A 27,758-nucleotide genomic window follows, 5' to 3' on the forward strand; every position below is an offset into this window, starting at 1 on the left:
CCATACGCCACCGCTCGGTCACACCTTGGTCACCGCGTGTAAATAATAGTAAATATGTACATAAACGCACCACTAGCTTGGTGCTCAAATCACCAGTGGTAATTTATTCTAAAACACCGCAAAAACCACGATCACATGAGCCACTAGAGGCACGAATTCATAGAGTGTATGGCATGCTCGAGTTTCATAAAAGAGTTTTGAACGAAGCAAGTACGTGGGTGTTTTATTATTAATTTTCAAAAGGTATGTTCCGCACTGTTTCTCGCCAAAATTTTGATCAAAGAACAAACTTCAAATACATTTAGGAGGCTGTGATTTTTTTCAGTTCTGTAGGTTAACATTAACACTAGCAATAACCCATTAAAATTTACCTCGAAAATATGCCAAAATTTACGACTTCATATCACTATCATCCGAAAACCGTTTTCCCCTGATGTCTTTCTTTAAGTTTCGAAACGAATAATAATCACTAAGGGTCAAGTCTGAACTGCACGGGGTGTGGTTTGTGCAGGTAAAGCGATTTTCGTCTGCACTATCCCTCGCAAAAAGCCAGGTATGAGGAGGAGCGTTGTCGTCTAAAAAAAGGCCAACTCTATATTTTGACCCCACGTTTCTTTTCAACCGGAGGACGCAGCTCCTTCTGGGTACCTGCATACGCGGCCCCATTTATTGTAGTATTTCCAGCAATACATTTTATAAGGAGGGGACCTTTGATATCCTTGAAAATGGTCATCATCAATTTTTTGTCAGATTTTTGCACTTTTCAATTCTCGGGCGGTGCCAACCCCTCCTGCTTCCATTGAGGGAATTATTATTTGGTCACCGGGTCATAATAGTAAACTCAGGTACCATATTTAGCTAATAAAATATTGAGCAGGTTCAAGTCTTCATTTAATAGGTTAAAATTGGCATTGCAAAAGTCGACTCGATCATGTTTTTGAGATGCCGAAAGCAATTTTCGTACCCAACGGACGGAATCCATTTTCATACCTAAGTCTTCAGTTAACATGGAACAAATTGCTGGTTTTGGAACACCCATCTCATCTGCTAAATAGGACAGTTTCAATCGCGGATCTCTCATTATTGGTTCTTCTAGTTTCCGGAGCCTTTCTGTGGAAGAAACGGATTTTGAGCGTCCTGGCGACTTTTTGCCCGAGACCTCGTTTCGCCATCATTTAAAATTATTAACCCAATTGAATTTGTGTTTTGTGTTGGGCAGTTTTCATCGTAAATTTTAAGCATTCAATCATAAATCTGCGACACGTATTGCCCATCCAGCATTAAAAATTAAATCACACTACGATATTTAATTTGCAAATCTAGCATTTTTTCCGTCGAGGTAAAGTTTGCCGATTTATTGCTAGTGTTTATGCTAACCCACAGAGCTGAAAAAAATCACAGCCTCCTAAATGTATTTGAAGTTTGTTCTTTCATCAAAATTTTGGTGAGAAACAGTGCGGAACATACCTTTTGAAAATTAATAATAAAACACATACGTATTTTATTGCATAACTATTTCGTTTCCAGACAAACCAATAATTTTCCTAATAGTCACAAATTTTCAGTATGACTACAATTTTGTTTTGGCATATAATTTTAGAAAGCGATTTAATTTCTGCATTAGAAACATCAACTTCTTTGCAATTGCCTTTTCTTCTGTAAGTTAGAATTGCAAAATGTCACCGACAAATTTCTTACGAGAAATTGCAAGTCAGTCGTTTCATTTTAAGTTAATATTTATAATACTTTTTGTCGATAGTCAAAGCTCAAATTTTCTAACGTGACCAGAACAAATTAGATTTGTTGGAAAGGGGTAAAGTGCATCATTGTCAGTTCATAATTCACAAAGCCAATTTTTATAAATATATTTATGAAGATAATCATCGATAAAAGAAATTTGGTCGACAAGCCAATAACAAACTAATAAAACACATACCAATTAACGATGCCTCTGTTCCCGACAAACCTCTCCTTTTGCATAATTGAGTTTCAGAGCAGTTTTTAACGATGCATGGACTTGATTATGTAATAATTAAGTGGATACAATTGTATAAGGTTTGAATAGAAGTCTGAGTCTGAAGATAATATCATAGCTTTTATTTCGAAAATAGCATTCATGGTCTCGAATATTTTTGAAGCATTTATTCCCATGTCGATTTCTTGAAGTTTCGTTCCCTCAGTGAGACCTTGAAATTGCAGCCTAAATGAACACAAAATGTTTACCGAAAAGTTTCTATCCAAGTTTGGAAAAACCGTAAAAACTGGTAACATTTTTAGCTTTCCTTACATCTGGAATGTTAAAAATCACCGATTGGAATTTTCCCCTTCGCTCCATGCTAATTCCATTATTGTCCAAATGTTTTTAATTTTGGACGCAATTGTAATTTTCTGTCAAACTGTGAAGTTCAAATATCTCGGATATTCGGTCACCTTCAATTTCCTCCTGATCAGCTTTTACATCATAATCGGAGCATGCATCAGCCTATTCGTACTTTCCTTTAAAGGCCAAGATCTGGCATGTTTGTCAAATTCCGTGATTCTGTATTCGACTGGATTTTGCGGTAAATTGAGTTAACTTAATTTATTCTGTACTTTATATATATCTAGAATGTTTTTGTAACTTATAAAATTTTTAAATTTTGTAAAATAATTTTACAAACTTTTGCAAGATAAAAAGACACCCTCGATCTGAGTAAATTTATAAGTCAATTTTCCTTGTAAATATTTGTAAAATTTTGAGGCACACGTCAACCTTCGTAACCTTACCAAAGTTACGAACATCGCGAAGGTAATTTTGTCTTACGAACGTACAAAACCTAACAAGATAAAAGCCATGTTTTTGGTTCGTAAGCTAATCTTTGTAAACTTACATTGTTATGCCCTTACGAAAGTCGACGTGAATTGTAAAACTTAGTAAGTTTACGGAATTTACTGATTTTACAATCTTATTACCAAGGAGTAACGCTACAAAATTTCTATAATTTCAGCTCAATGGTGGTCCCACCCAGAATCTCAAGCCGTTGCTAATTTCGACCGAAAATGGACTTTATTTGCTAATGTTGTCGATCTTTTGTTACATTTTGCCCCATTCATTGCCATTGTCCCAACTTTATTCATACCAGAACACCCCGCCTTCATTCCAAACATATTTCCTCACGATTCCTTCATTTACCTCGTAGTTTACATGATCTATATTCCCTCCATAATTTACACCCTGTATCACGGCGCATATTTAATGAGGATGATATTCTACGGCTTTTCCGCCTTTATTATGTTTCTCCTCCCACTTATTCAAGAGGAACTAAACTTCGACTGCAGAAAAACTTTTGGCAGGAAATTTCAAACTGTCCCGGATCTAAGGGCGTCAACTGAGAACGTTATTCTTGTCTACAGAAGTTTGGACTTGATAACGAAACTACATAGTCGGAAACACTCAAGTGTCAATGACATATAGCCTTATTACTTTTGTAAATCTCAACTTAGCAATTTTTGATTTATTTTACCGAAAAGCCAGATAAATTTCAATTCAAAAACAATTTTTAGTCTTAAAAATTTCCTCCTCCTGCGTCAATGCCACGCTAAAGACGAGACGACCACTCCTCGATAGAATTACGCACCGATTCCAGGGACATTTTGTGGCATTCCGGGGTCAGAAATTTTTTCCAAGCCTCCGCACTTCTACGGGGTTTAGAACACACCTTTGCCCCTAACTTTGACCATTTTTCATATTCCGGTGGTTCAAATCCATCAAGGATGATCACCAATTCTGATTGGAGATAAAGACCGGAATTTGTTTTTTTAGCTACGCTTGGGTCATTTTTTGCACTATAAATTCGTGCTGAGTCCTGCTGAGAGGTCCCATCGATTCCATTGAATTGGATCTCACTTAGGGGATGTACCACGGACTCAAAAACATATTTTAAGAAATTTGATTCCCCCACCTCCCCCCAATTTTCAGCAAAATGTAGAGAAATTACCCCAATTAGCTCCCACCTGCCAAAATCATCAAAAAACCTGGATAATGTGACTTTCTGACCTTTTATCTATATCGGGGGATGTCTCTGACCGATTTTGCGTAGATTAGGACAATTCGCTTGTTAAAAGATTTTTCCGATGTTAAAATCTCATTTGTAAAATGAATCCTGCTCACTTTTTTGGAGCGTACCACTTGAGGTGACTCCTGCACTTATTTAATCTGGTTTTCCTTTGGGGTACGATCAGGATGTGGCAAGTACCACATTTCAAAGCCTTAAGCCTAAGCTTCAATTTGAGCACTCATTGGATAATTTGCATCTACATTGTCAGCAGTGAGCCCGGTTTCCGTTGGAATTTCGTGAATTTCTTCGGATTCCAGGCTTGAGAGGCTTCATGATGGGTGTGGTCCTTGGAGGTTTTAAAAAAATTCTTCTTCGACTGTTCTTTGTCGATTCGGTCCCCATGAATGTTTTTATAGTCCGTTGGGCTAAATTAAAGTACACCCTTGACTTTTTCAGCACATGAAAAATTCACCGTTTTTCTTCGATTTTTTTTTGTGAAAAACTATCGCCGCCCGCTTCTCTTCAATTTCCTGTATATTTATCCAGATGTTCAAAAATTACAAAGTCCATAGTGAATCATAATGTAAATCGCATGGCGAATCTAATGCACTTATCAGATTTTAATTCTGCGGCGTAGTTTTTTAGCAATCGGCTGTTGACACTTGAGTGTTCCCGACTATGTAGGTTCGCGCGTGGTTGGACCATTTGTCCCAATTACGCAAGCTTTATTCAGCCAAATTTGCATATCTACGGGATACATTTTAATCGTTGAAGGGAAAAATTTGGAAGTATTTTTTTCCCTCTTTTTATTATGTAGTATTCCATGCGCGATGATATCGTGGGTGGTATTTCTCTCTTGCGCGGCTGAAGTGCACAAAGGGTCACGGGTGAGCTTAAGATCCTGGAAATCTGGGAGAAAAGAATGGTCAAGGCAGGAGACAATGTACATGGCGAAGTTTAGGAAAAGTTGCAAACCATTATTCTTAGGTTATCCGGGAGTAATGGTGATCACGCATAAAACCGTGGTTAAATTTGTGCAAGGAAATGTTCGTGGATTGTTAAGAACGTTGCTGGCTTTGAAAAAGAAATGAGTTGCGTATTCTTAATTCGAATGTTTCTACTATTTTTTTAGCAATTTCTTGTGTTTTTTATGTATTTCTTGCGTCCAAAAAACATAATTGCTTATATATATATCCAGTAAATATTATCCATTTGTGACAAGTGGTTAATTTTCGTCATGCAAAAGCTTTCTGCAAAAAATAAAATGCATTTACTTACTTATGGAATTACTTACTAATTCATGCTAAACAAGTTTATTTATTTTGAAGCTTGTACAGATTGAGGATTAAGGTTATTTTCATTTGAGCAATAAATGTGAAGCATATTAAAGTATTCTTCTATGACGAGATGCTAAACATTTGGAGAATTCGAATTAATTGATGACGAAATATTAAATTTACATACTTCAAAGTTAACTAGCCTTATAGATCCATATGCCTTTCATTTCTTGTCAAATATTTGTATTTTTTAAGGTATAAACTGTTCCTGCAAGTCTGATTTTTGCAGCGATTTTACCAACTTCGAGCTACAGCATTCTTCCATTTTGCGTGTCGCTCGTCCCGCTCTGCAATTACAAATAATTTGCATATGTAATGAAAATTTCATTATGAAATACACCACGTCCACTCATTAACAGACCCAACTTTTATACCTTTTTGATCCATGGTGGGTCGAAATACGTCCACACCAATGGCATCTTCCTGTTCCAAGAATGGATTCCAAACATCCACCCCCTTCGCGAATCCGGCCGCCATTGCGGCTCCGAGTGCAGTTGTTTCCGGCATTTTTGCCCGTAGTGTTTCAATCCCTAAGAAATCAGCCTGCATCCTCATCAAACTGTCCACAACGGTCATGCCACCATCGACTCGTAAAGAGCAGAGTGGAACCACACCGGCCTCATTGTTTATCGCGTCTAAAATGTCTTTCACTTGAAAAGCAACGCCCTCATAGGCGGCTCGAGTTATGTGAGCTTTCGTCGAAAACTCGGTAAGGCCACAAATTAGGCTGAAAGACAACAATTATAAAATCGGCAAATTACAAAATGCATATGAACAAATTGCGATATGATGAGGTATTGATGACGAGTTCGCATCGTCAGCAAAAACAATGTTTGCAAAAATTTTGTCTTGGAAATTAATTCGCGAACTTGCACATGTCCAAGGCTCGTATTTAAATACTTACTTCGAATTTTGCTTCGGAATTATGTTTCGATCCGAACATGTAAACTGGTAATGAATACCCCCAATGACATATTCGGAGCATTAGTAACATTAGCAAAAAAAAAATCCGCAAAAATTTTTTGCAAAAAATTCATTATCGAAATTGCACATCATGACAAATTTTGTTGGAGCGATTGATCAAGGGACAAGCTCGTCCAGGTTTCTGGTATGGCTTTTAATTGTATCGCTATTTTAATATAGATTTTATGTTATGAGAGTATTATGGTTAATTTCCCAATTAAAATTCATGTCATTTTTTCTTCCAGACAAGTACTTCGCAATATTAGTTTTCGCGAACTTGTAATGACCTCCCCCCCCCCAAAAAAATTTTACCTACCCCCTTGCTCCGGATTTCCAGTAGGGGGCAAACAGTCCCGAGAAAGCAGGGACAAAGAAAACTCCTCCCGTATTGTCGACACTGTCGGCCAATTGGACCAGTTCTCCATAGTTCTTCCCAAAGCCCAAATTGTCCCTCAACCAGCGAATGCATGCCCCCGTGATGGCGATGGACCCTTCCATAGCGTACACGACGGGAGAATCCTGGCCCAACTTATAACCAACCGTGGTCAGGAGGCCTTGAGTGGAATGAACGATCTGGAAATTGCAATATTTTTGACAAGGTTAAAATTAGTGTCTTGGGAGGAATCAGGGGCAGCGGAACTGCGGCGACAATGTCCCCATAAAAATTTGGATTTTCCTATCCTTGCAATTTCATTAATCTGTCCCCACAATGTCTCCACGGTTCCGCAACCTATGGGGGAAACTGTGAGTCATCAGAAACAAACCTTTTCTCCAGTGTTGAACAGAAGAAAGCAACCTGTTCCATACGTACATTTTGCTTCGCCTGGTCTGAGGCATGACTGACCGACCAATGCGGCTTGTTGATCACCCAAAATCTGTGAATATGCATTGAAACGTTATTTAATTATTATCTATTTGTAGTTAAAATTATGTAAATATGTATGTGCGTACCCCGGAAATTGGAATTTTGGCAAGTTTTGTGGTCACAAAATGCCCATAGATCTCTGAGGAAGATCTAATTTCAGGGAGCAGTTGGACATCAATCCCAAAAAATCTAAATTCATTGAATTTTTAGAAAGATTTTCATTACATAAATAACCAGAAATAGATTGGCATATTTTTCACTTGCTCACACAAATATGGATCCCACTGTAAGGTCTCCAAGTTCATTAACATGGTCCTTGAAGCGTTGGTAACATCGGTGATATGTAGACCCCCACTGATCCCTCCAGTCAAATTCTAGCGTATTAATAGGTTTACATGTGCAAACATGTTTCACAACTTGCATAAATACCGAGCATATTCACGTCAACTTTCATAAATTCCCCACAATTTAGCAAAACAACATAATTTTCGAAGGTTTTGTGAAATTTTTGCTGAAAAACCATGTTTTTTTTTGCAAATTTTCTCCGCCACTAGAAATATTTTTACTTTGCAAAAATATTTCGCAAACTCAAATTAAAATAGGGTAACATAGTCATAGATCGGAGTACTCCGGGCTTGGAGTACGTACTCCGGCCTCCGGAGGCCGGAGTACGCAGCTTTTTCTGGAGGCCGGAGTACGCGGAGGCCGGAGTACACGTGGCCAGCCGGAGGCCGGAGTACGCGGAGGCCGGAGTACGCATGGCCGGCCGGAGGCCGGAGTACGCAAAATATTCGATCTATGAACATAGTTACCATAATGGAGGGGTTCACTTTTTATGGCTTCGCGAACTTAACAAAATCATACAGATTTCTAATGCCAACAAATTTTTCGAGCATCGCAAATTTGCCATGCTACATAAACAAGAGTTGTCGTGAGTACACCAAATGTTTAAATTTTACCCAAACTAGCCAAGAATCCACGGTACCAAATAATAATCGGTTTTCATCAGACGCATTTCTAACTTCGGGCACATTATCCAGAAGCCATTTCATTTTAAGTGCGCTGAAATATGTGCTCATCGGAAGGCCACACATTCGACGGATTTTTTCACATTCTTCTTTCTTCGTGGATAAAAACTCCTCCACGGCAGGACGGGATCGGGTATCCATCCAAACTGTAATGAGAAAAGGCATGCATTTAGCTCAATTTCTATCTGACAATGAAATTTTTAGCATCGTGGGATAGAAGTTTTGGCAGAAGCCACCGAGTTAATAATACAGTATTTTAATTATTTATACCAATTGCATTGTACAACGGTCTTCCGGTAATTTTATCCCACGCGATGAACGTTTCTCGTTGATTCGTTATGCCAACTGACTTAATTTGCGAGACAGAAAATCCCAAAGCCTCAAATTTTTCGACACATTGATCGATGCAGGTGAGAGTGGAAGATATCAAAATCTTGGCATCTTGTTCGACTAATCCCTATAAATAATAAGAAAGAAATAAGGAATAAGAAAGAAATAAGAAAGAATAAGAAAGAAATAAATCACATCCTGTCAACTATTCGCTTGAATTATAAGAACTTAAAAATTTGTTTAGTGAGTAATAAGTATTTTCATGCTACGCATAATCCGCGGCACGATAAATAAATATGCAGGCTAATGAGTTGCCTAAGTTATATCACAATTTGAATGCACATGTATGTATAGCATTCTTACTTGTTGTGGTGCAAATCTTGGAATCTCGGTCTGATGATAAGTCACCAATCTTCCCGTATTTGATTCAAATATCTAAAAAAAAATAATAACATGAATTTTAATTGGGAAATTAACCATCGTATTTACTAACATAAAATAAAATCTAAATTAAAATAATTAAAATAACGATAAAATTAAAAGCTATACCAGAAACCTGGACGAGCTTGTCCCTTGATCAATCGCTCCAACGAAATTTGTCATGATTAAGGCTGGCTTATTTCACAAGACGCTACTAATTATTTGAAAAAATATAGATTAATTTATGTACAGTGAGAGAAAAATTATAACAAAAATCATACCCTTGTCAGAATCAGTGATAAATACGATTGGGTGACTTGTCCTTTCTAAGGTAAAGTGACGATTGACTTGACCAAGACGTTGGCTTGTATTTATATATTTACGAAATTATTGTTATGCAAACCCAATAATTATTTAGCTAGACAGTGGTCAGGGTGTTACACATATCTGCCAACCTATTTATAACCAGGGTTCAACGTGCAAACGAACTATGAATTAATAATGATGGAAAAGTTTATTATGTACATGCGCCACTTGTGGAAGAGTATATGTAACTTGTTACTTGAACTGGGTAGACAGTTGAATAAAGCTTCAATCAATCAATCAAATAAGCAATATAATTGTGAATTCAACTCAAAATATAGTATTACTAACCTTTGGATTGCAGAACACTTCTTAAATAAAACATAAACATTTGCATAACTGTGATGGACTTACATAAGTGTGCATTTTTTCCGTGTTTTTGTTGATTTGCAGCTTATTTCTGTACATACATTACAACCACAAGAAGTTGAACAACGAGACACCAATTTTATCCTGGTTTTGTGAAACTTGTATTTATGGAAAAGTTTACAAAAGCGTTTTCGGTGTCATTGCCATCCATCGTACATAGGTATGAATATGATAAGCTATTTTCTAACTTTAATTAAACCAGTGCCATTTTCCCTGAAAAATTGACGTTACTTTTTCCTCATTATTTCATATTATTTTCTCGATTTTTCCTCTCTCCAGTAGCCTGATATGTGTTTCCGGTGTCATTGCCATCCGCCGCTTCTATGTATTTATGTAGGTATGAAAATAATAAGATACTTTCTAACTTGAATTCAACTAAGTAGTGTCATTTTGTCGGAAATATTTAAATTTTTTTCCTCATTATTTTAAATCATTTTCCCCATTTTTTCCTCTCTCAACTGGTCTGATAAGTCTAGACAAGTGTGGTTTTGTGCTGAATTTATACCGAGTTGCGCCATTGAGTCGGCTCTCATTAGAAAAAATGGAGTGGGCACTGCTTCAGATTCGCGTCTCCCCAAGGGAGCTTTGTCAAGCCTTGGTAAGGGAACTGATCGGATCATGTCTTCTGATCGTGACGGGGTGTGGAAGCGTCCTCGCAGCACTTCACAGTAATCCCGAGTCATTCAATCTGACTGGAGTCTCGCTTTGTTGGGGGATCATTGTGGCGACGCTGGCCTTGGTAATTATTTTCACATATGTATTGGGGGTACTCACGATAGCGCCGTATTTAGAATGGCAACACTTATTTAGTAAATTTGCGAAACAAATTGTCGTGTTAGGAGATTCGTACATCTAAATGATTTCGCAAAGCTACAAAAACAATTATCCCTTGATTTAATATCGGCGTTTCTGTAATTTCTGATAGAGAGCATGAATTTGCAAAATAATTTTGTGAAATGAAATACAAATATGTCCAATTTCTGGATGAATTTGTAACTAACAACTAAAAACCCTATGGTTTTCCAGTAAAAGCTTTGCAAAATTTCACGATAATTCGTAATTTATGCTGATTTTTCGAGATTAGTGGAAGTTGTTGTGAATACCCCCATTAAATATTTTTAGTTTGCAAAACATTTAGACTAAATGAACATGTACTTATCCACATATGTATAGAGCCTGCAATGCCACATGAATCCTGCCGTGACAATTGCGCTCGCATCGCTCGGTCAAATTTCCATTGTCACTGGTGCTCTCTACATTATGACGCAATGCGTGGGTACTGCTCTGGGGGCGCAGATCTTGGTGGGTCTTACCCCTTCAAATTTCACGTGGTCATTAGGATCGACCCAGTTGGCGTCGGGCGTGTCCCCAATGCAAGGTGAGGTCATATGCGTGTGTAAATTTGTATTAAATATTTGCATTGATGCATTGTTTTGCCAGGTTTTGGAATGGAATTCATCTCAACTTTCATTCTTCTCTTCTTAATTTCTGCTTTAAATGATAAGACACGTGAGCCACAGGGATCAGGACCTCTGGCGATTGGGCTCTTGGTAGCGGCGTTGATATTGTTTTGTGTAAGTGTCCAAGTAATTAAATGCATTACAAAATTACGAAACAAATTAACTCAGCGTTGATTTTTATAAATTCAGGGTCCTTTTACTGGGGCGAGTATGAACCCGGCTAGATCCTTTGGTCCCTCTCTTATCACTGGAGACTGGGCGAATCACTGGCTTTACTGGATTGGCCCGATTACCGGCGGTGTCGTGGGGGCTGTCTGTTACCACTTTTTGTTCCAACCCTCGCAAAAAGAAGAAGAAGCAATAGTAGTAGAAGGAACAGTTGTTAAAAATGGAAGTAATGAGCAGAACAATCAAGTCTAGTCGCAGGTGAAGAAAGCAATCCTGCCATTTGGACAAACTTTAAGTTATCAGGGATGAATTTTGTTATTTATAAACATATTTATGAAGTTGTACAGTACCGAAAAAAATAAAGCTTTGTTCATTTTCTGGAAATGAATATTCTTCTATCATTGTTACGAACGTAAATTGGATACATTTTGTAGCAAGTTTAACATGCATTGTCGTCGAGAATTTACATAATTATTTTCTAAACAAATATATGAACTTTTAATGATAATGAGAATTTGCATGACATGATAAATATTAAATTTTGTATGGGTTTGAGACTGGAGATCGGGAGGGAAATTTGAACCGGCTCCAGTCTGCCTGCTGATAATTGAGTTTTGTTCACATTTTTATCTTTTACAATTTGTATTTTTCTAAAGTTTTGACCTCTCCTCTCCTCCTCTTTAAATTAAATTAAATTTCAAGGTGTTCTTTTGTGATTGGTCGAGAGGAGGAGAGGAGGAAGTGCTTTGTAAAGTTAGCGTCGCTTTTTCGTGTGATATTCGTGCACAATTGTGAAAATTAAGACAGTGTCCCTCCAGCTACGAGAATAACAGCACGATTTCTCCACTCGTCTCTCTAACACTCAAAATTTGTAATTGGCTTTTGCGTGTAAAATAAAATGACACCAACCCAGTAACCAACTTGTGACCACACCGCCGCCTTATTTACGCCTACATGGTCACATTTTGCCACCGTTAGTTACACAAAAGTCACACCACACACACAGAAACATACATTTCTCTGTTTTAAAAAAAAAAAAACTACATGGTCTCGCTCCTGAATCGTCCCAGCCCTAAAAGTGCCAGGAGAGTGAAGTGTGACGAGTGGGAGGACCCGCCGCCAGCCAAAAGGGTCTAAATCTGGAGTCGACGCTCGCCCGCCGACAAGGAATCATCGCCACAAAGTTGGCACCCGTATTAAGGGTTTGAACCCGCCCCGAGGGGTTCAGCATTTGGGAAGTAGAGTCCGATTTCTTCCCATTAAGGATTATTGTTAATTGTTTCTCTCTTTGGGTCCCTATTTCACAGCAGACCACAAAGAGAAAGAGGACCACCGCCGCCAGGGTCCATTCAGCCGCCACAGGAATCGTCGTCACAGAGTTGACACCTGTATTAAGGGTTTGAACCCGCCCCCTGAAGGGGTTCATATTTGAGGAAGTGGCGTCCAATTTTTCTCCCACAAGGACAAATTTTAATTTTTTTCCTTTGTTGGGTCTATTGGTCCCTACAGGATGGGAGAACGACCCGTGAGGACTACAGCAGGACTGCTGCCACGCCGCTACTGCGATAACGACGCCCCCAACGTCAACGTTACCACGCCACCAGCGGTGGATTCTCCTGCGTCGATCGTGACCGGAAGCGGGTCACGGAAGAGTTCGTCCATCGTCAGAAGCCAGAAGAGGATCGACGTCGAAACCCGCACCGCACTTGCGGTCGTCGACAAAGCGCAGCTTGCGCGAAGAAAGGACTTCGCGTTAATGGAGGCTCAACAACAGTCCATTGAACGCAAGATCCAGAAACTCGTCGACCTATGTGCAGATCCTGACCTATCCCCAGAACAAGTTGCAAATCTTGTCAGCCAGCGCAAGGGTTTGGAAAGTGACCTTGAAGAGTCAACAGAGGATTTGGCGCGTGCAAAAGTCCTCGTTCAGTTCGACGAGGAATCCGCCGAGCTGCAGAAGAGAGAAATTTTGATCAGAGCCGACGCCGAACTGAACAAGCTTGAAAACGATTCAGATGCGGAGGACGTTGAACGAGAGTCAGAACCAGTTGACAAATCAAACCTGACCCTCATGTGGACGCATCAACTGCAAGAAATACGCAGCACCCCAATTACGTCACCGTTTCTGTCCCAAGAAGAGCAAGCCCACTTCTTTCCATTGTCGTCCCCAGTCACGACAATTAGTCACACTTCCGGTCAGCCAACCGTCACCACATGGACATCACATGTCCCCCAGTCCGTGCCAGTCACTACCACCGCCGCCGCGACTGCACACCAAATGTCGGCATCCTCCTCCTCCACAACAACGACTGCCGCCATGTTGAATCCCCTCTTCGCTACCTTCGCAAAGCCCTACATCACCTCTTCTCAAGATTATTGGGCAACTCTCACGTCCACGCAGCCGCCAGTGTCCACGCCACACTCGTTCTTCGCTGCAACACAGCCGCCCCTGTCCATTTCGCACACGACCGCTGCTGCAGTACCGCCCCCGAATATCCCCACCTTCACAGCAGCCACTCACACGACCACGCCACTAGTAACAATGGCGAGTTGGAGTTCTCCGGGGAATCCTCCTCCCACTACAGTGCCCACGTCATACATCGTCTCTGCTGCACCGCCGCCGCCCTCGAATATTCCCCCCATCGTCACGTCTGCACAGACCACGCCGTTTGTATCCGCCTCGAGTGGGAGCACGTCGAATCCTCCCCCTCATGCTCATCATTATTGGACTGCGCCTCATTTCACGCCTGTGTCCATGCCGTATTCAGCAGCACCGCCGCCTCCACCGCTGCACAATCCCCACGTCCCGACCTTGCCCAACTTCCAGCCAACTAGCTCGTCGACCGACAAGATTTTGGCACGACAGGTCCAAGGTCGAGACCTTCCTGTCTTCACTGGTCGTCCAGAAGAGTGGGGCACCTTCTACGTAGCCTTCGTCAACAGCACGAATTTCTGCCAGTTTTCCCCCGCCGAGAACCTAATCCGACTCCAACGTTGCCTCAAGGGAGAGGCCCTGAAAATTGTGCAAAGCTTGCTGGTGTCCCCCGCCAATGTCCCGGCAGTAATGCAACGATTGCAAAGGAGGTTTGGTCGGCCTGACCAAATTATTCAAAATTTAATCCGAAAAGTCCAGGAACTCCCCCCCGTCAAGATTGAAAAGTTGGACACGCTTGTCGACCTTGGTATCGCAGTGGACGACCTCGCCGCCAACATTACCTCCCTCAACTGCATGCAGCATTTGCATAATCCCATGCTCATCAAGGAATTGGAGGACAAGTTGCCCAGTGTGATCAAGCTGGAATGGGGTCGTCACTTTCAGTTATCCGGCCATCCCGTCCCTACCGTTGACCTCTTTGCAGAGTGGTTGAACCACTACTCCGACGCCGCCTGGGCCTTCTGTCCCCCCAAAGTCAGCAACGAATCCAACCACCATGAGCGAAAGAGAAGAAATCTCCACGACCGAGTCATGGTGGCGGAAGAAGAGAAGAAGAAAACACGAGACGATCACCGAGAAAATCGTCCTCGCCACGCCAAGCCCCCCGAAAAGTGCCCCTGTTGCCGAAGCAACAATCACAAACTGCACGCGTGCAGAGATTTCGCCGACAAACCGACGGACGAACGGTGGGAACTCGTCAAGAATTGCCACCTATGCTTCCGGTGTCTGAGTTCCGGTCATGCAGTCAAGGACTGTAAATTCCCCCGAGCTTGTGGTATCGATGGGTGCCAAAAACCCCACCACAAGCTGCTCCATGTCGCCGCCCCCCGAAGAAGATTAGCCGACGATCCCGAAAATCCTCGTCGTTCTGCTGCTGTACCACCGGAAATGGTGAATACAGGAGAAGAGATGCCCTACATCAATTTGATGGTCCTCCCTGTCACATTGGAGGGTCCCACGGGGTCAATCTCCACATTCATGATGCTCGATTGTGGCAGTACCCTTACAGTAATTGAGAGTACCATCGCCGAAGCCATCGGATTGAAAGGAGAATCCCGTCAGATAACAGTGGGCGGATTCCAGAGTGATCCCACCGTACTCAACACTAAAGTCGTCTCCCTCCGCATCAAGTCCAAAGATGGAAGCTACGTCCACGACCTCAACAATGTCAAGACAGTTGACCGATTAAGACTGCGGGAGCAGTCCGTCAGGAAGTCACTGCTCAAAAAGTGGCCTCACCTCCAGGGAATCGACCTGAACACCTACGATTGCAAGCGTCCAGGCATCCTCGTGGGGATGGACAACCCCACCCTCTTCCTCCAAAAAGATTTCCGAGTTGGAAAGGGGAACAGCAGCAATTCTCCCATCGCCATCCGCACGCCGTTGGGATGGGCGTTAATGGGGAGAACAGCCTGGGCCGGCAGGGAACAGTACGCATATCACATGCAAGAGGTCGACCCTCTCCACCAACTCGTTAAGGACCAATTTTCCACCGAGTCATTTGGAGTTAAGCCGTTGGTGGATAAACCAAGAACGAAAGAGGACAAGCGAGCTCAGGAAATTTTGGACGCCTCCACTCGCCGTGTTGAAGGAGGATGGGAAACCGCGTTGTTGTGGCGTGATGATCATGTCAAACTTCCCGAGAGCTACTCCAACGCCTATCGTCGCCTCATGTCCATGGAGAGGAAGATGGACCGCGACCCCGAATTTATGAAAAGTTACTGCAACAAAATTGAAGAATATCTCAGCAAAGGCTACGCCCGTATTTTGTCCCCTGAGGAAGCTGCCACCACTACGAACAAGACGAACTACGTTCCCCACTTTATGGCGTACAATCCCAAGAAACCAGGGAAGTTACGTTTCGTCTTTGACGCCGCGGCCAAGAATCACGGTCGTAGTCTCAACGATCACATTCTCCAAGGACCTGACAAGTTAATTCCTCTCCCGAATATCCTCCTCAAATTCAGACAACGACAAATTGCCCTCACCGCCGACATTGAGGACATGTTTCACCGTGTCAAGGTGAAACCAGAAGACGCCCAAGCCCAACGCTTCCTTTGGAGAGGAAGTGACCACACTCGTCCCCCCGATACCCTCGAAATGGGAGTGCTCATCTTTGGAGCCACCTGCTCGCCAACTTGTGCCCAAGAGGCGAAGAACAAAAATGCTGCAGAATTTCAACAGCAATTTCCCGACGCCGTAGATGCCATTATCAACCGCCACTACGTGGATGACCTGCTCGACTCATGTGACACCGTGGAGCAGGCCAAGAAAAGATTCGCAGAGGTCCGAACCATCCACGCCGCCGGTGGATTTAACCTTCGTAATTGGCTGTCCAATTCCCCCGAAGTCGTTGCCCACATCCCAGAGGAACTTCGTGCCAGCAATATGAAGGATCTGCAAATGGGTGAAGATAACGTCATCGAGCGAGTCCTCGGTCTATTCTGGAGACCAGAATCCGACGTCTTCACTTTCTCCCTCAACTTTGTTAAAGCGCGAGTGGAGATCCTGTCTGGGAAGAAAGTCCCCACCAAGCGTGAAATGCTTTCACTGGTCATGTCTATCTATGACCCATTGGGATTCCTCGTCATCCTCACCATCAAAGCAAAAATCTTACTACAACAAGCATGGCGCAGCGAGGTCGGATGGGATGATGAAATTCCGCGATCAACATTTGAATCATGGAGAACATGGCTACAAGAAGTGCAGAAAATCCCCACTTTCCGACTCCCACGTTGCTACTCGTGGACCTTCACCTCTGCAGATGAAGTCCAACTCCACATATTCGTCGACGCCAGTGAAGAGGCATTCGGAGCAGTCGGCTACTTCCGCATCCATAAAGAAGAGAAGGTGGAAATTGCCCTCGTCATGGGAAAAGCCAAAGTCGCCCCCCTGAAAAGCCTTTCCATCCCCCGCATGGAGTTGCAAGCAGCGTTAATGGGAGTTAGACTTGCCCACACTATCAGTGAACAGCACGAGGTGAAAATCGACCGAACAATTTTCTGGTCCGACAACACCACCGTTTTGGGATGGATCAGATCTGATGGACGAAAATACGTCCAATTTGTTGCCAACCGAGTGGGAGAGATACAAGAACTCTCCACTCCAGAACAATGGAGGTGGGTCCCTGCTTTGGAGAATGTCGCCGACGAGTTGACCCGTCTAGAGTCGCCATGCGATTTCCAACCCACAAGCCGTTGGGTGAATGGTCCCCCCTTTCTCCAACAATCCGAAGAAAACTGGCCTGTCCCCACCTGCTCGAGAATAAAAGAAAGCCCAGAAGAGGAGATGAAAACCCACTGCGTCCTTCATTTCCATGAAACTGCCCCCGTCATCGACATTAGTCGCTTCTCATTGTGGCGACGCCTTATCAATACCACCGCCTACGTATTCAGAGTTCGTGACAGGGTGAAAAATAAATTTCCTCTCTACAACAAGGAACTTTGCCCTGAAGAGTTAGTCCGCGCCCAGGAGTGGTGGTGGAGAACGAGTCAACAGCAAAGTTTCCCGAATGAGTGGGAGTGCCTGTCTGCCGAACTGCCCCTCCCCAAGAAGAGTAAATTGTCCAAGCTTTGCCCCTATATGGACAAAGAAGGGGTTCTGCGAGCCCGCGGTCGCATCGATAACGCTGCCCAAGTTGATGTAGCAATGAGAAGACCGGTCATTTTGGACGCCCGACACCCGTACACCCGTCTCCTCATCGCCCACTTTCATCGCCAGTGTGGACATCATGGTACAGAGAGAATCCTGAATGAGATTCGCCAGCAATTCTACATTGTCCACCTCCGCCCTGCAGTCAAGAACGCTCAGCAGAATTGTCAAATTTGCAAAAATTACAAAGCCAAACCGTCCCCTCCTGAGATGGGACAATTGCCCGCCGCCAGATTGGATAGTCATGTCATTCCTTTCCACCGCACTGGCCTCGACTACTTCGGCCCCATAGAGGTTAATGTGAAGAGGAGTCGCGAGAAGAGGTATGGCGCCCTCTTCACATGCCTCGTAACCCGCGCCGTCCATCTCGAACTGGCCCACAGCTTAAGCACGGACTCGTGTATCATGGCGATACGAAAATTCGTAGGAAGAAGAGGATGTCCAGTCCACATCTACTCCGATAACGGTACGAACTTCCGAGGTGCCGATAACGAGCTCAAAACCGCCCTGCAAGAAATAAATCAAAAACAAATGGAGAACGAGTGCGCCACGCGAGGAATCACTTGGCACTGGAATCCCCCTTCAGCACCACACTTTGGCGGAAGTTGGGAACGCCTCGTCCGGTCTGTCAAGACCGCCTTGGGAAAGGTCCTCCTCCAGAGGAACCTGAAGGATGAGTCCCTCTACACCCTCCTCGTCGAGGCCGAACACGTGGTCAACAGCCACCCTCTTACTCACGTATCAATTGACCCTGATGATCCCGAAGCCCTCACTCCGAACCACTTCCTCCTCGGTCGCTCCAGCAACCTGCAACCCGCAGGGGAGTTCAGCCCCACAGATCTCACAAGCCACCGCCAGTGGCGAGCCACTCAAGAATTGGCTAATCAATTTTGGAGGAGGTGGGTCATCGAATATCTCCCCACGCTCCTCCGCCGTGAAAAATGGGACCGCCCAACCAATCCCATCGAAGAAGGAGACGTCGTCGTCGAGGTCAACGAGTCCCTCGACCGAAACCAGTGGCCACTAGGGATGGTGGTGAAAACTTTCCCCGGAAGTGATGGAATCCCCCGCGTCGTCGACATCCGGATGTCCAACGGGAAGCAGTATCGCCGCCCAGTCGCAAAACTCTGCGTCCTCGACGTGCGGGCCAAGACCGCGAAGCCCAACGCTCAGCTCGACTCCCTCAGTGGAATACGACACTCGTATTGAGGGGGTGCATGTCGTCGAGAATTTACATAATTATTTTCTAAACAAATATATGAACTTTTAATGATAATGAGAATTTGCATGACATGATAAATATTAAATTTTGTATGGGTTTGAGACTGGAGATCGGGAGGGAAATTTGAACCGGCTCCAGTCTGCCTGCTGATAATTGAGTTTTGTTCACATTTTTATCTTTTACAATTTGTATTTTTCTAAAGTTTTGACCTCTCCTCTCCTCCTCTTTAAATTAAATTAAATTTCAAGGTGTTCTTTTGTGATTGGTCGAGAGGAGGAGAGGAGGAAGTGCTTTGTAAAGTTAGCGTCGCTTTTTCGTGTGATATTCGTGCACAATTGTGAAAATTAAGACAGTGTCCCTCCAGCTACGAGAATAACAGCACGATTTCTCCACTCGTCTCTCTAACACTCAAAATTTGTAATTGGCTTTTGCGTGTAAAATAAAATGACACCAACCCAGTAACCAACTTGTGACCACACCGCCGCCTTATTTACGCCTACATGGTCACATTTTGCCACCGTTAGTTACACAAAAGTCACACCACACACACAGAAACATACATTTCTCTGTTTTAAAAAAAAAAAAAAACTACATGCATAGATTTAAAACGTATGAATTAATTTTTACGAAATTGTCTCAACATGTATCATCACAAATTCAGATTTACATACATACACTCTTTGGATAAGTCGCCTCGATCTATTTACATATGTACATATACCTGAAAGTATATATGCATACGTAGTGTAAAATTATGGCATACAATTTTTCTCCTTGATGATGATAAACGGTAATAAAAGCAAATGAATAGCAAATTTAAACATGCTCAGGTGCTGGGTAAATTTGCGAAAAAAATCCCATTACTCTCCATCAAAAGTTTTGAAACTTCTCTCAAACTTCGTTATTACATATGTTCCTAAGCTCAATTTATAAGATATATGTATATGGGAAGGTTGAAATGCGTACGCTCACGGTAATTGGGGTATTTTATACGTTCCATAGTAAAGATATATCAAAGTTTTATATTTCTCATAATATAAAAAAAGTGAAAGAAACTAAAAAATATAAGCAAGACATCGCAAAAAATTAACTACGCTTTATCCCAACATACATATGTACATATGTCCATATTTAACTATTTATGCTAGTGGTAGTTGGGTTTATATGTTTGAAAACTATGCATATAGTTACATACATAGATACATGAAACTTCAGAACAAACATCCCGTATGTAATACATACATACCTATGTACATTTGTAATTATCAATAAAAAATATTTGCGCGCTTAATACGAAGTATGTACATATTTTCTAATTAGGTCCTTAAGTACAACTCGATAAGCCTGGTTCTTTATGAGGAATCACAATTCTATTTATTTATCGCGTAGCATAGTCAGGATCTGGACAGGACCAGCTTAGCCGAAATGAAATCAGAAATTGTATGCCTAATTTGCTGGCTCCGTGCAGAAATCAAAAGTAATTCTGCTGAAAAATAAAGCCACAAGTGCTCATGTTCACACGATCAAGCAGATAGATCAATCTGTGGGGAAGAACCACTGGGAGTTGCACGTGTAATGTACATAACATAATGTAACATGCTTATGTATGTACTTACATATGTAATATGTCTTAAATAATGTTTATCAAGGGCAGCAAGTTTTGCCATCCCTGTGCAGTACTTTGGATAACTATTTACATATTTGTTCCGGCAAGTTTCTGCTCTTATTATTATTATTGCTTTTGTATGCAAAACTTCTGCACGTATTTAGCTGCAAGATAAAAAAGCGTCAAGTTTCATTCCCCATACAAAAGTCATCAAGTGAGTGAAAAAAATAGCAACAAAATTTCTCCTGGGGTCCAATTTAGCCCGCAAATAACTGGAAATTACGCACAATTCAAAAAAGTGAACGACAATTACGTATTTCGGTCTTATGTAATTTTACAAAACATGAAACCGAATCTGATAAGTATAATAGCATTTGTTGCAATAGGTGGACTTCAATCCCAGGGTAATTAAAGTAGGACTGGATTACTCCTCACCAAATTCGTCAAAATAAGCACATTTGTAATCATTTCTCTGCTGTAGGAAATTACTTAAAAATTCTGGATGACAAATTTGAAGAATTTATCGTTACAGTGTTTTAAATATAGGTATCTAGATTGTCAGTTTTGAAAGGAAATCTCAAATTTAAGAAGCCTTCAGAAAAATCGGAACGTATCGAAGTTGGCTTATCGTAATTAAAAAGTCTCATCGCCATTCTATTAATTAACTTATTGACTACAAATTGGTCTTCAAGAATTTTAAAATAAATTTCCAAAGCCAAACAACAACTAAAAATGTGTTGATGTTTATGCTGAGGCATCGAGTCATATACATACATAAAATAAAGCAACACACGAATAAATAAATAATAGATAAATAAATACGTAATACATACATAAATATATAACACATTTAACTTTAACATAATTAACCCGGTTCCAGGTACGAGTGGCACCTCACTCCCCAATTTGGTTCCGTGTCCCCCACTACCAGATTTTCCCCCCACTTCCACCTACACTTTACGCCCCTTCAAAACCTACGCGTCCGACGTGGTCATCCCATTCTGCTACTTTTCCTCCCCACGGGACACCTCCGAAGTTTTAAGTCTGGTCAACTGGGCAAAGAATGCGGGTTATCGGGTCCGTGGCGTGGGCCGGATGCACAGTTGGAGTCCCATCACCCTCTCGAAACACGAGGAAGCCACCCATTGCCCCAAATTTCTCTTAATCGACACCACAAAATATTTAACCGGGATAAAAGTCACGACTGACTTTAACACTTCCCTGCACAGCGTCACACTCGGCCCAGGGGTCACTTTGGGACGCCTCTTAAAAACCTTGGAGTCACATCAACTCGGACTTTTCTCCTGCCCCTCGCAAGATGACCTTTCCGTCGGTGGCATGCTGGCAGTTGGGGCGCACGGATCCGGCATTAGCACAACCGCCAAATCCAAATCTCTCGGCCATGCGTACGGAACATTTAGCAATCTCGTCCTCGAGATGGACGTCATCCGATGGGACAACACTACTGGAAAATATGTCGTCCAAACGCTGTCAAGATCACATCCGGACACGAAAGCATTTCTCGTCAATTTGGGGAGAACGTTTGTAACCAGGGTGAAAATACGGGTTGGTCCAGATCAGATGTTAAGATCGCAAAGTTTTTTCGTAAAAGTGCGCCAATTATTTTGCGAGGAAAAAGACGATGATAAACCAAACTTGGCGGATTATTTGGATTTGTACGGACGAATACAAGTTATCAGCTTGGATGAATCGAATGTATTTCTTTTTGGGTGGCACTCCGAACCAGAACAGCCGACCGGGTCAACCTTCACGGAAACACCGTACAATCACCGTTTTGGGAATTATATCCCGGGTAATAGAATTTATAAATGGCTGCTCGCAAGGATTCCGCACGTTTGGAAGATTATTTCCCGTCTGGCATTTCGTTTAAACTTTGTTGTATCATATCTCACCGGGTCCCAGGATTACTGGGGTCGGTCAAGAAACCATTTATTATATTATTCTAAGCATGTGCTAATCTTCAGGCCAAATTCATTCGTGGTGGTCACATCGCGCCAAAATTTTCAAAAAGTTGTCTCAATTATACGGAAAGATTATGACGATTTGGCCTCGGAGTGGCATGCCCGGGGCGAATATCCGAACGCAGGTTCGTTCGATATGCGAGTCACGGGGGTGGAGGACCCCGAAAATATTTTGGCAGAGGGGGCGGACGCAGAACCACCCATCTTTTCACCGGCAAAACCGGTGCCAAACCATCCCGAGTACGATATCGTGATTTGGTTTGAATTTGCCACGTTTCCTGAGACGAGAAAAGCTCAGGAATTTCTGGCGAGTTTGCAGTCACTTTTGTATCGTGATATTCATCAGGTCCATGGCGTGTTGAGGGTGGAGTGGGCGAAGGGCTGGGGTCACACGTGGGAAAATGCCTGGAATAATGAAACAATTTTTAACACCTTGCCGGACGTATTTTCATCTTCGGATGAACGGAAAGAGTGGAATTTAGGAGTGGAGATTTTAGAGAGGTATGATCCCTGGAGGGTTTTTAGCAATGAATTTTTAGATAAGATACTTATCAAGACATAGTTTTATGTGTGTTCTATGTATAAAATATTCGATAAGTAAATAATATTTGTCATTTGATAATTTGAGTATTTATTAGTCGAAGAATTTAATAAATTTGCATAATCAGTAGTAAATTTGATAGTATTTTAAAAATACTGTTGTGTAAATCATGCAAATAATTTAATCACGAAAAAAATTGTTGTAAAGCACACATTTATTTCGTTACGAGTACGAATGAACCCGTCTGCCTCAAATAAATTTCCGACACGACCATGGCTTGAATGTAATGATGAATTATTTAATCGAGACCTTACAACCACAACTCTTTATTCCTGAAAATGAAATGATAAAATAATCAAAATCTAGATGTGATTGTTTTGGGAAATTTTTAAGTTGGAATTAATAAACAGTCTATCCAATTTGAGGGGCGTGGTTGGCATACATGCATAAACGACCATTTAAGTACAATAGTCCATAAATTTATTTCTCATCCTTAAACTACAGGGTGTTAATAAAGTCCGATCCCATTTTTCCTGTAAAAAAGTGAAGGCTAGTATAAAAAAAACTACCCGTGATACTTACAAAAAATGTTCGACATATTTACCTTAGTATTTGGTCTTGTTACCATTTACTTTAACCATGCCCTCAACTCTTTGTTTAAGGCTCTGTGCTAATTTTTCCAATGTGCCTCTGGAAATCGAATTCCATACATCTTGAACTTTTTTTTACTAGCTCTTCCCTCGTCCGGGGTTGTGGCTCTTTGTATACATTTTCCTTAAGTATGGACCACTGGTTCTTCAGGGGATTCAAATCTGGGCCGTTAGCGGCCCACACCCCCTTGCTCCAGACCGTTGAAACTTGCGTCTTGATGAGACTCAAACTCGCTTTTGCTGTATGGGCTATAGCACCATCCTGCATGAAAACTATTTTTCTTTCATTCGGAAATATTTCCTTGTTCCCCATGCTATCGAAATAGATAGGTAATATTTTTTCCATATAATGCTTTGCATTGACTGATTGGCCTTTTGGTATGATATGTAGAGGGGTCACGCAACGTGCACAAAATCCACCCGCTACCATAACTTTAAGCCCGAATTTTGGGATCGCTCTTGATGGTACATCCGATTTGTTTTCTGTCCTGTAACGAACATTTTGTTGGTTCAATTTTGGATATAGTTCAATAATAGATTCGTCAGTCCAAAGGATGTGACTGCGCAATTCTTCACCAAGTCTTTTTTCACTCAAATGGGCACTTTTCTGAAGGAGTTCTTCAAATTTCAGACGGTCATCGATATATTTTTGTGACATGAGAGGTTTTTTTGGTTAGTTTGTAAGCTGTGTGACCCCACTTCGTAGTTTTCACAAATTTTTGCACGGTCACACAGTTAATTTGCTTCTTCTTCTCTTTATAGCGTTTTGAGTCATTTAACTCCCTTGCTCAATTACGTAATGAACTACCGGTTTTCTTGCAAAGTCTGTTTTTAATCATTCTTTTTGTGGTAGGTGACACCTTTCTGGGTCGCCCTGGTCGCTTTTTGTCGTGGACAAAATTTTTATTCTTCCATTTCCAAACAGTTCTGCGGCTGCAGCCCAATTTTTGCACAATTTCTGTAGGTTTAAGCCCCTGCTGATGCAATGTTTGTATCTCAACTCTAAGATGCTCATGACTTACACGTTTAGTTGTTCCTCCCATGGTAAAAATTTGAAATAAATAACTTCACTGGTTCAAAAGTTCCAGCTGAATTTGTAACAACCACGCTCCAAAAAATGCATGGGATCGGACTTTATTAACACCCTTTATATATGCACTACGTATTTATCATAATTTGCTAACAAGTAGTTGCACATAACTTAGGATTACTGGAAAATAGGTAGAAATTCGCTTACCTATTTACACGTGTTGTATGAATATGGGTACGACGACTCTCGATTATACATATTTAATAGGCAGTTAGCGATTTTAACGTAACACAAACGTAACGTAACGTAAATAGTAAATTGGTAACCAAAAATAACATTTAAAATTACAACATCACGGATACAGTTTATGGGAGTATGTATGGATTTATGCAAACTGTAAATGTAATTTTTCATGGGAGATTTGAAGAATACATTAAAATTATGAATGCGAACCTCTAGTTTAATTAGGTAAGTCTGTAGGTATGTTAGACATAAATATGTACTGATGTACATAGATATTTATTAACTTTTAGGGAACTTCTGGATTTTTATCGTTTACTTTGTCACGAGTAGAAATGACATCGTCTGCCGCAAACAAAATTCCTGAACGACCAGCGGGGTGAGTACTTCGACGAAGTTGCTGCCAAACTCCAATCTCAAAGGTCTCAAAGACCTCTGAAATTTTCTTTCCCACTTGTTTTTGTCTGTTCCCTTACATCCCATTGTCCACTTTTGACTCACCCTGTACACCTTCGCAGCTGCCGAAAACATTATCACACTGAAGCTCATGGCCAGGAAATATATCCACAAAAATACCATCGCCAAAAAATCATACCCCGATTGCAGCATCTTAATCGTCGCGAATAGCTTAAGCATTTGACAAGCCGAAATGAAAATTGCGGTGGTCAAGAAAATCTGATCGCGCGTGCAGGCATTCTGTAACTTTTCAAAAATTTGCACTTTCCTGTAACCGATTTGCTGAGAATTTCCAATTTTATACCGTTTTATGAAAGTTTCGCATTCGATCCAGAGAAAGATGACCCCCGTCAAAAGAAGTATTATCATGTAGTATCCCCCACCAGCACAGCCTTGAATGAATATCAGAAACTCCAGTACTGCAAAGAACGATTTTGCGATGACGCCATTCTGGAAACCGTTTTCTGCCATGCATAGCATAGAGCTTGTGAGTCCAATCTGACACGGGAAGATCATCACGAATAAGGAGTGCATCGTGGCAATGTTGTAGTAACTGAGTTCCATCGCGTCAAGAAAGAAGACGAGATATTTTAGTAAACGGTTCTGCCTTCCACCGTTATCGACATCTGTGAATTTCAAGATCACGTTTTAGTTTGCCTGAAAAGCTGACTATTTAAATTTGCATAATAACATTTTTAGCAACGCAACCTTGTGAGAAGAATATGTAGTTAAGGAGTTGCACATGGACATGGTCAGCGGAGGTGTGACATCGTACCAGAAATGGCGTGACGGACAACGACGCGATCCCAATGCCGAGGATTTTTTCAGTAAGGCTTGCCATCCTTGCAGTGATCGACCAAATTTTAGCGAGGACGACGAGGAATTGCAAAATCGTGAAAGCAACTACGATTCTTTCTTTCGTTTTCGAAATTATTGTTATTTTGCCCGAGGTCTTATCCGGTTTTACGAATACAGAGTGAAACTTGTCCCCTAACATTAAGTGACGTTTAACGCGGCGGAAACTTAGAGTTTTGCTAATTTTATTGCATATACATGTACCATTTAAATAGACTCGTATTTACTGTGGAGGGGTTGTATGGCGACTGTTCTTATTCAGCGAATTTTTGTAGGGCAGACTTAATTTATGCTTAGAAACGTAGCGGCAGTGACGAAATTCCATAAACTTGCTGACGTAAAGGTTATGTAAAAGTTATGTATCTATGAGTTAAATAGTGCGTTGTAAAATTTTCTCCAAAATATTTACATTTTCACATGACACCCTTTATTCATAAATTGGTAATGAGAAGAGCTAGAATACTGCATACGTTTATTTATACTTTACTTACGATTAGGAAATTAAATTCTTCACAGACCGTCTATTCACATACGATCATTAGCATGCCAAATTTAACTCTACTCTTGCCCGGGGAAAATTGTCCGAGTATCTTAAGAATTACGTCATTGTATGGGGTTAATTAGCATATTTTCATAGGTAATTAAAACGTGCCCAATTAAATTTGCCAAACGGTATAGTCATACTACCAGTCCAATGCATAATTATAGGTAAAGCATGAATTTCGTTGATATATGTACAAGCTAAATGCGTACGTACATATACATAAGTTATGCAAATATGATCGAGTTAGATAACATGGGTACAATCATTGCGTTGTAAATTTTCCGTAATATATTTACATTTTCGCACGAGCTCTCTCTCTGCTCTTAAATTTGTAATGAGAAGAGCTATGAATGCTATTTATGTATGTCGCAATGAAATTGTTCACGTTCTCTTGCACGCTAATTGTATTACAAGTAATGAAGCTTTCTCCCTTTAGTTGTGGAAAACACTGATAATAATTTATCCTTTATAATGTTTATGTATAAGACTCATGGCCCATAGAATTACATACAGATTAGGTAATTGCAACGTAAAGCATCACATAACGAATCGACAAAAATCCAATGACAATTAGGCATTTTCACACTTATTCTGGGGGTCCTGCTTAATAACGTTATATTAAACCATTCCTGCGACCGTAAACAACAAGAATTCCTAAACGTTCGCATTATAGTACAACGAGCAACGCAGAAGGCTAATATCGCAA

At 41.5% G+C, this 27,758-nt stretch overlaps 4 protein-coding genes across 5 annotated transcripts; 3 read left to right on the plus strand and 1 right to left on the minus strand.

Moving 5' to 3' along the window:
* Nucleotides 1-5,323: 5,323 nt before the first annotated feature.
* Nucleotides 5,324-9,415, minus strand: LOC110857517 (glycerol kinase). Of its 2 annotated transcripts, none has more exons than XM_022106105.2 (11): nucleotides 9,262-9,415; nucleotides 9,110-9,194; nucleotides 8,924-8,995; nucleotides 8,501-8,687; nucleotides 8,162-8,376; nucleotides 7,467-7,576; nucleotides 7,289-7,391; nucleotides 7,102-7,212; nucleotides 6,654-6,910; nucleotides 5,749-6,101; nucleotides 5,324-5,661 (listed from the first exon to the last, which is right to left on the minus strand). In XM_022106105.2, the coding sequence occupies exons 2-11, from the start codon at nucleotides 9,161-9,163 to the stop codon at nucleotides 5,609-5,611; spliced, it is 1,515 nt and encodes a 504-aa protein (XP_021961797.1). In that variant the 5' UTR covers nucleotides 9,164-9,194; nucleotides 9,262-9,415; the 3' UTR covers nucleotides 5,324-5,608. The 2 variants fall into 2 exon arrangements, with proteins under 2 accessions (XP_021961797.1, XP_021961798.1); XM_022106106.2 differs by having other exon boundaries at nucleotides 9,110-9,191; nucleotides 9,262-9,337.
* An 806-nt stretch (nucleotides 9,416-10,221) lies between these two features.
* LOC110857598 (aquaporin AQPAn.G) lies at nucleotides 10,222-11,747 on the plus strand. The gene is made up of 4 exons (XM_022106197.2): nucleotides 10,222-10,451; nucleotides 10,886-11,090; nucleotides 11,153-11,286; nucleotides 11,362-11,747. The coding sequence occupies exons 1-4, from the start codon at nucleotides 10,254-10,256 to the stop codon at nucleotides 11,590-11,592; spliced, it is 768 nt and encodes a 255-aa protein (XP_021961889.1). The 5' UTR covers nucleotides 10,222-10,253; the 3' UTR covers nucleotides 11,593-11,747.
* Nucleotides 11,748-12,850: 1,103 nt separating this feature from the next.
* On the plus strand, nucleotides 12,851-19,135 carry LOC118438289. The gene has a single exon (XM_035858236.1). It carries the CDS (start codon nucleotides 12,851-12,853, stop codon nucleotides 19,133-19,135), a length of 6,285 nt encoding a protein of 2,094 aa, XP_035714129.1.
* A 1,764-nt stretch (nucleotides 19,136-20,899) lies between these two features.
* On the plus strand, nucleotides 20,900-23,301 carry LOC118438223. The gene is made up of 2 exons (XM_035858121.1): nucleotides 20,900-21,052; nucleotides 21,141-23,301. Exon 2 carries the CDS (start codon nucleotides 21,850-21,852, stop codon nucleotides 23,296-23,298), a length of 1,449 nt encoding a protein of 482 aa, XP_035714014.1. The 5' UTR covers nucleotides 20,900-21,052; nucleotides 21,141-21,849; the 3' UTR covers nucleotides 23,299-23,301.
* Nucleotides 23,302-27,758: the final 4,457 nt, after the last annotated feature.

The sequence above is a fragment of the Folsomia candida genome, unplaced genomic scaffold (assembly GCF_002217175.1).
Source record: "Folsomia candida strain VU population unplaced genomic scaffold, ASM221717v1 Fcan01_Sc019, whole genome shotgun sequence".
Lineage (NCBI taxonomy): Eukaryota > Metazoa > Arthropoda > Collembola > Entomobryomorpha > Isotomidae > Folsomia > Folsomia candida.

What these genes read in the sequence shown, in the direction of transcription:
- LOC110857517 (XM_022106105.2), bottom strand. Translation starts at nt 9,163, where the DNA reads ATGACAAATTTCGTTGGAGCGATTGATCAAGGGACAAGCTCGTCCAGG. An exon ending in CAAGCTCGTCCAGGTTTCTG is followed by an intron (nt 8,996 to 9,109) that starts GTATAGCTTTTA and finishes ATTTTTTTTTAG; the next exon opens with ATATTTGAATCAAATACGGG. An exon ending in CCAAAATTCCAATTTCCGGG is followed by an intron (nt 7,213 to 7,288) that starts GTACGCACATAC and finishes GCATATTCACAG; the next exon opens with ATTTTGGGTGATCAACAAGC.
- LOC118438289 (XM_035858236.1), top strand. Translation starts at nt 12,851, where the DNA reads ATGGGAGAACGACCCGTGAGGACTACAGCAGGACTGCTGCCACGCCGC.
- LOC118438223 (XM_035858121.1), top strand. Translation starts at nt 21,850, where the DNA reads ATGCACAGTTGGAGTCCCATCACCCTCTCGAAACACGAGGAAGCCACC.
- LOC110857598 (XM_022106197.2), top strand. Translation starts at nt 10,254, where the DNA reads ATGGAGTGGGCACTGCTTCAGATTCGCGTCTCCCCAAGGGAGCTTTGT. An exon ending in GGGCGTGTCCCCAATGCAAG is followed by an intron (nt 11,091 to 11,152) that starts GTGAGGTCATAT and finishes TTGTTTTGCCAG; the next exon opens with GTTTTGGAATGGAATTCATC. An exon ending in CGGCGTTGATATTGTTTTGT is followed by an intron (nt 11,287 to 11,361) that starts GTAAGTGTCCAA and finishes TTATAAATTCAG; the next exon opens with GGTCCTTTTACTGGGGCGAG.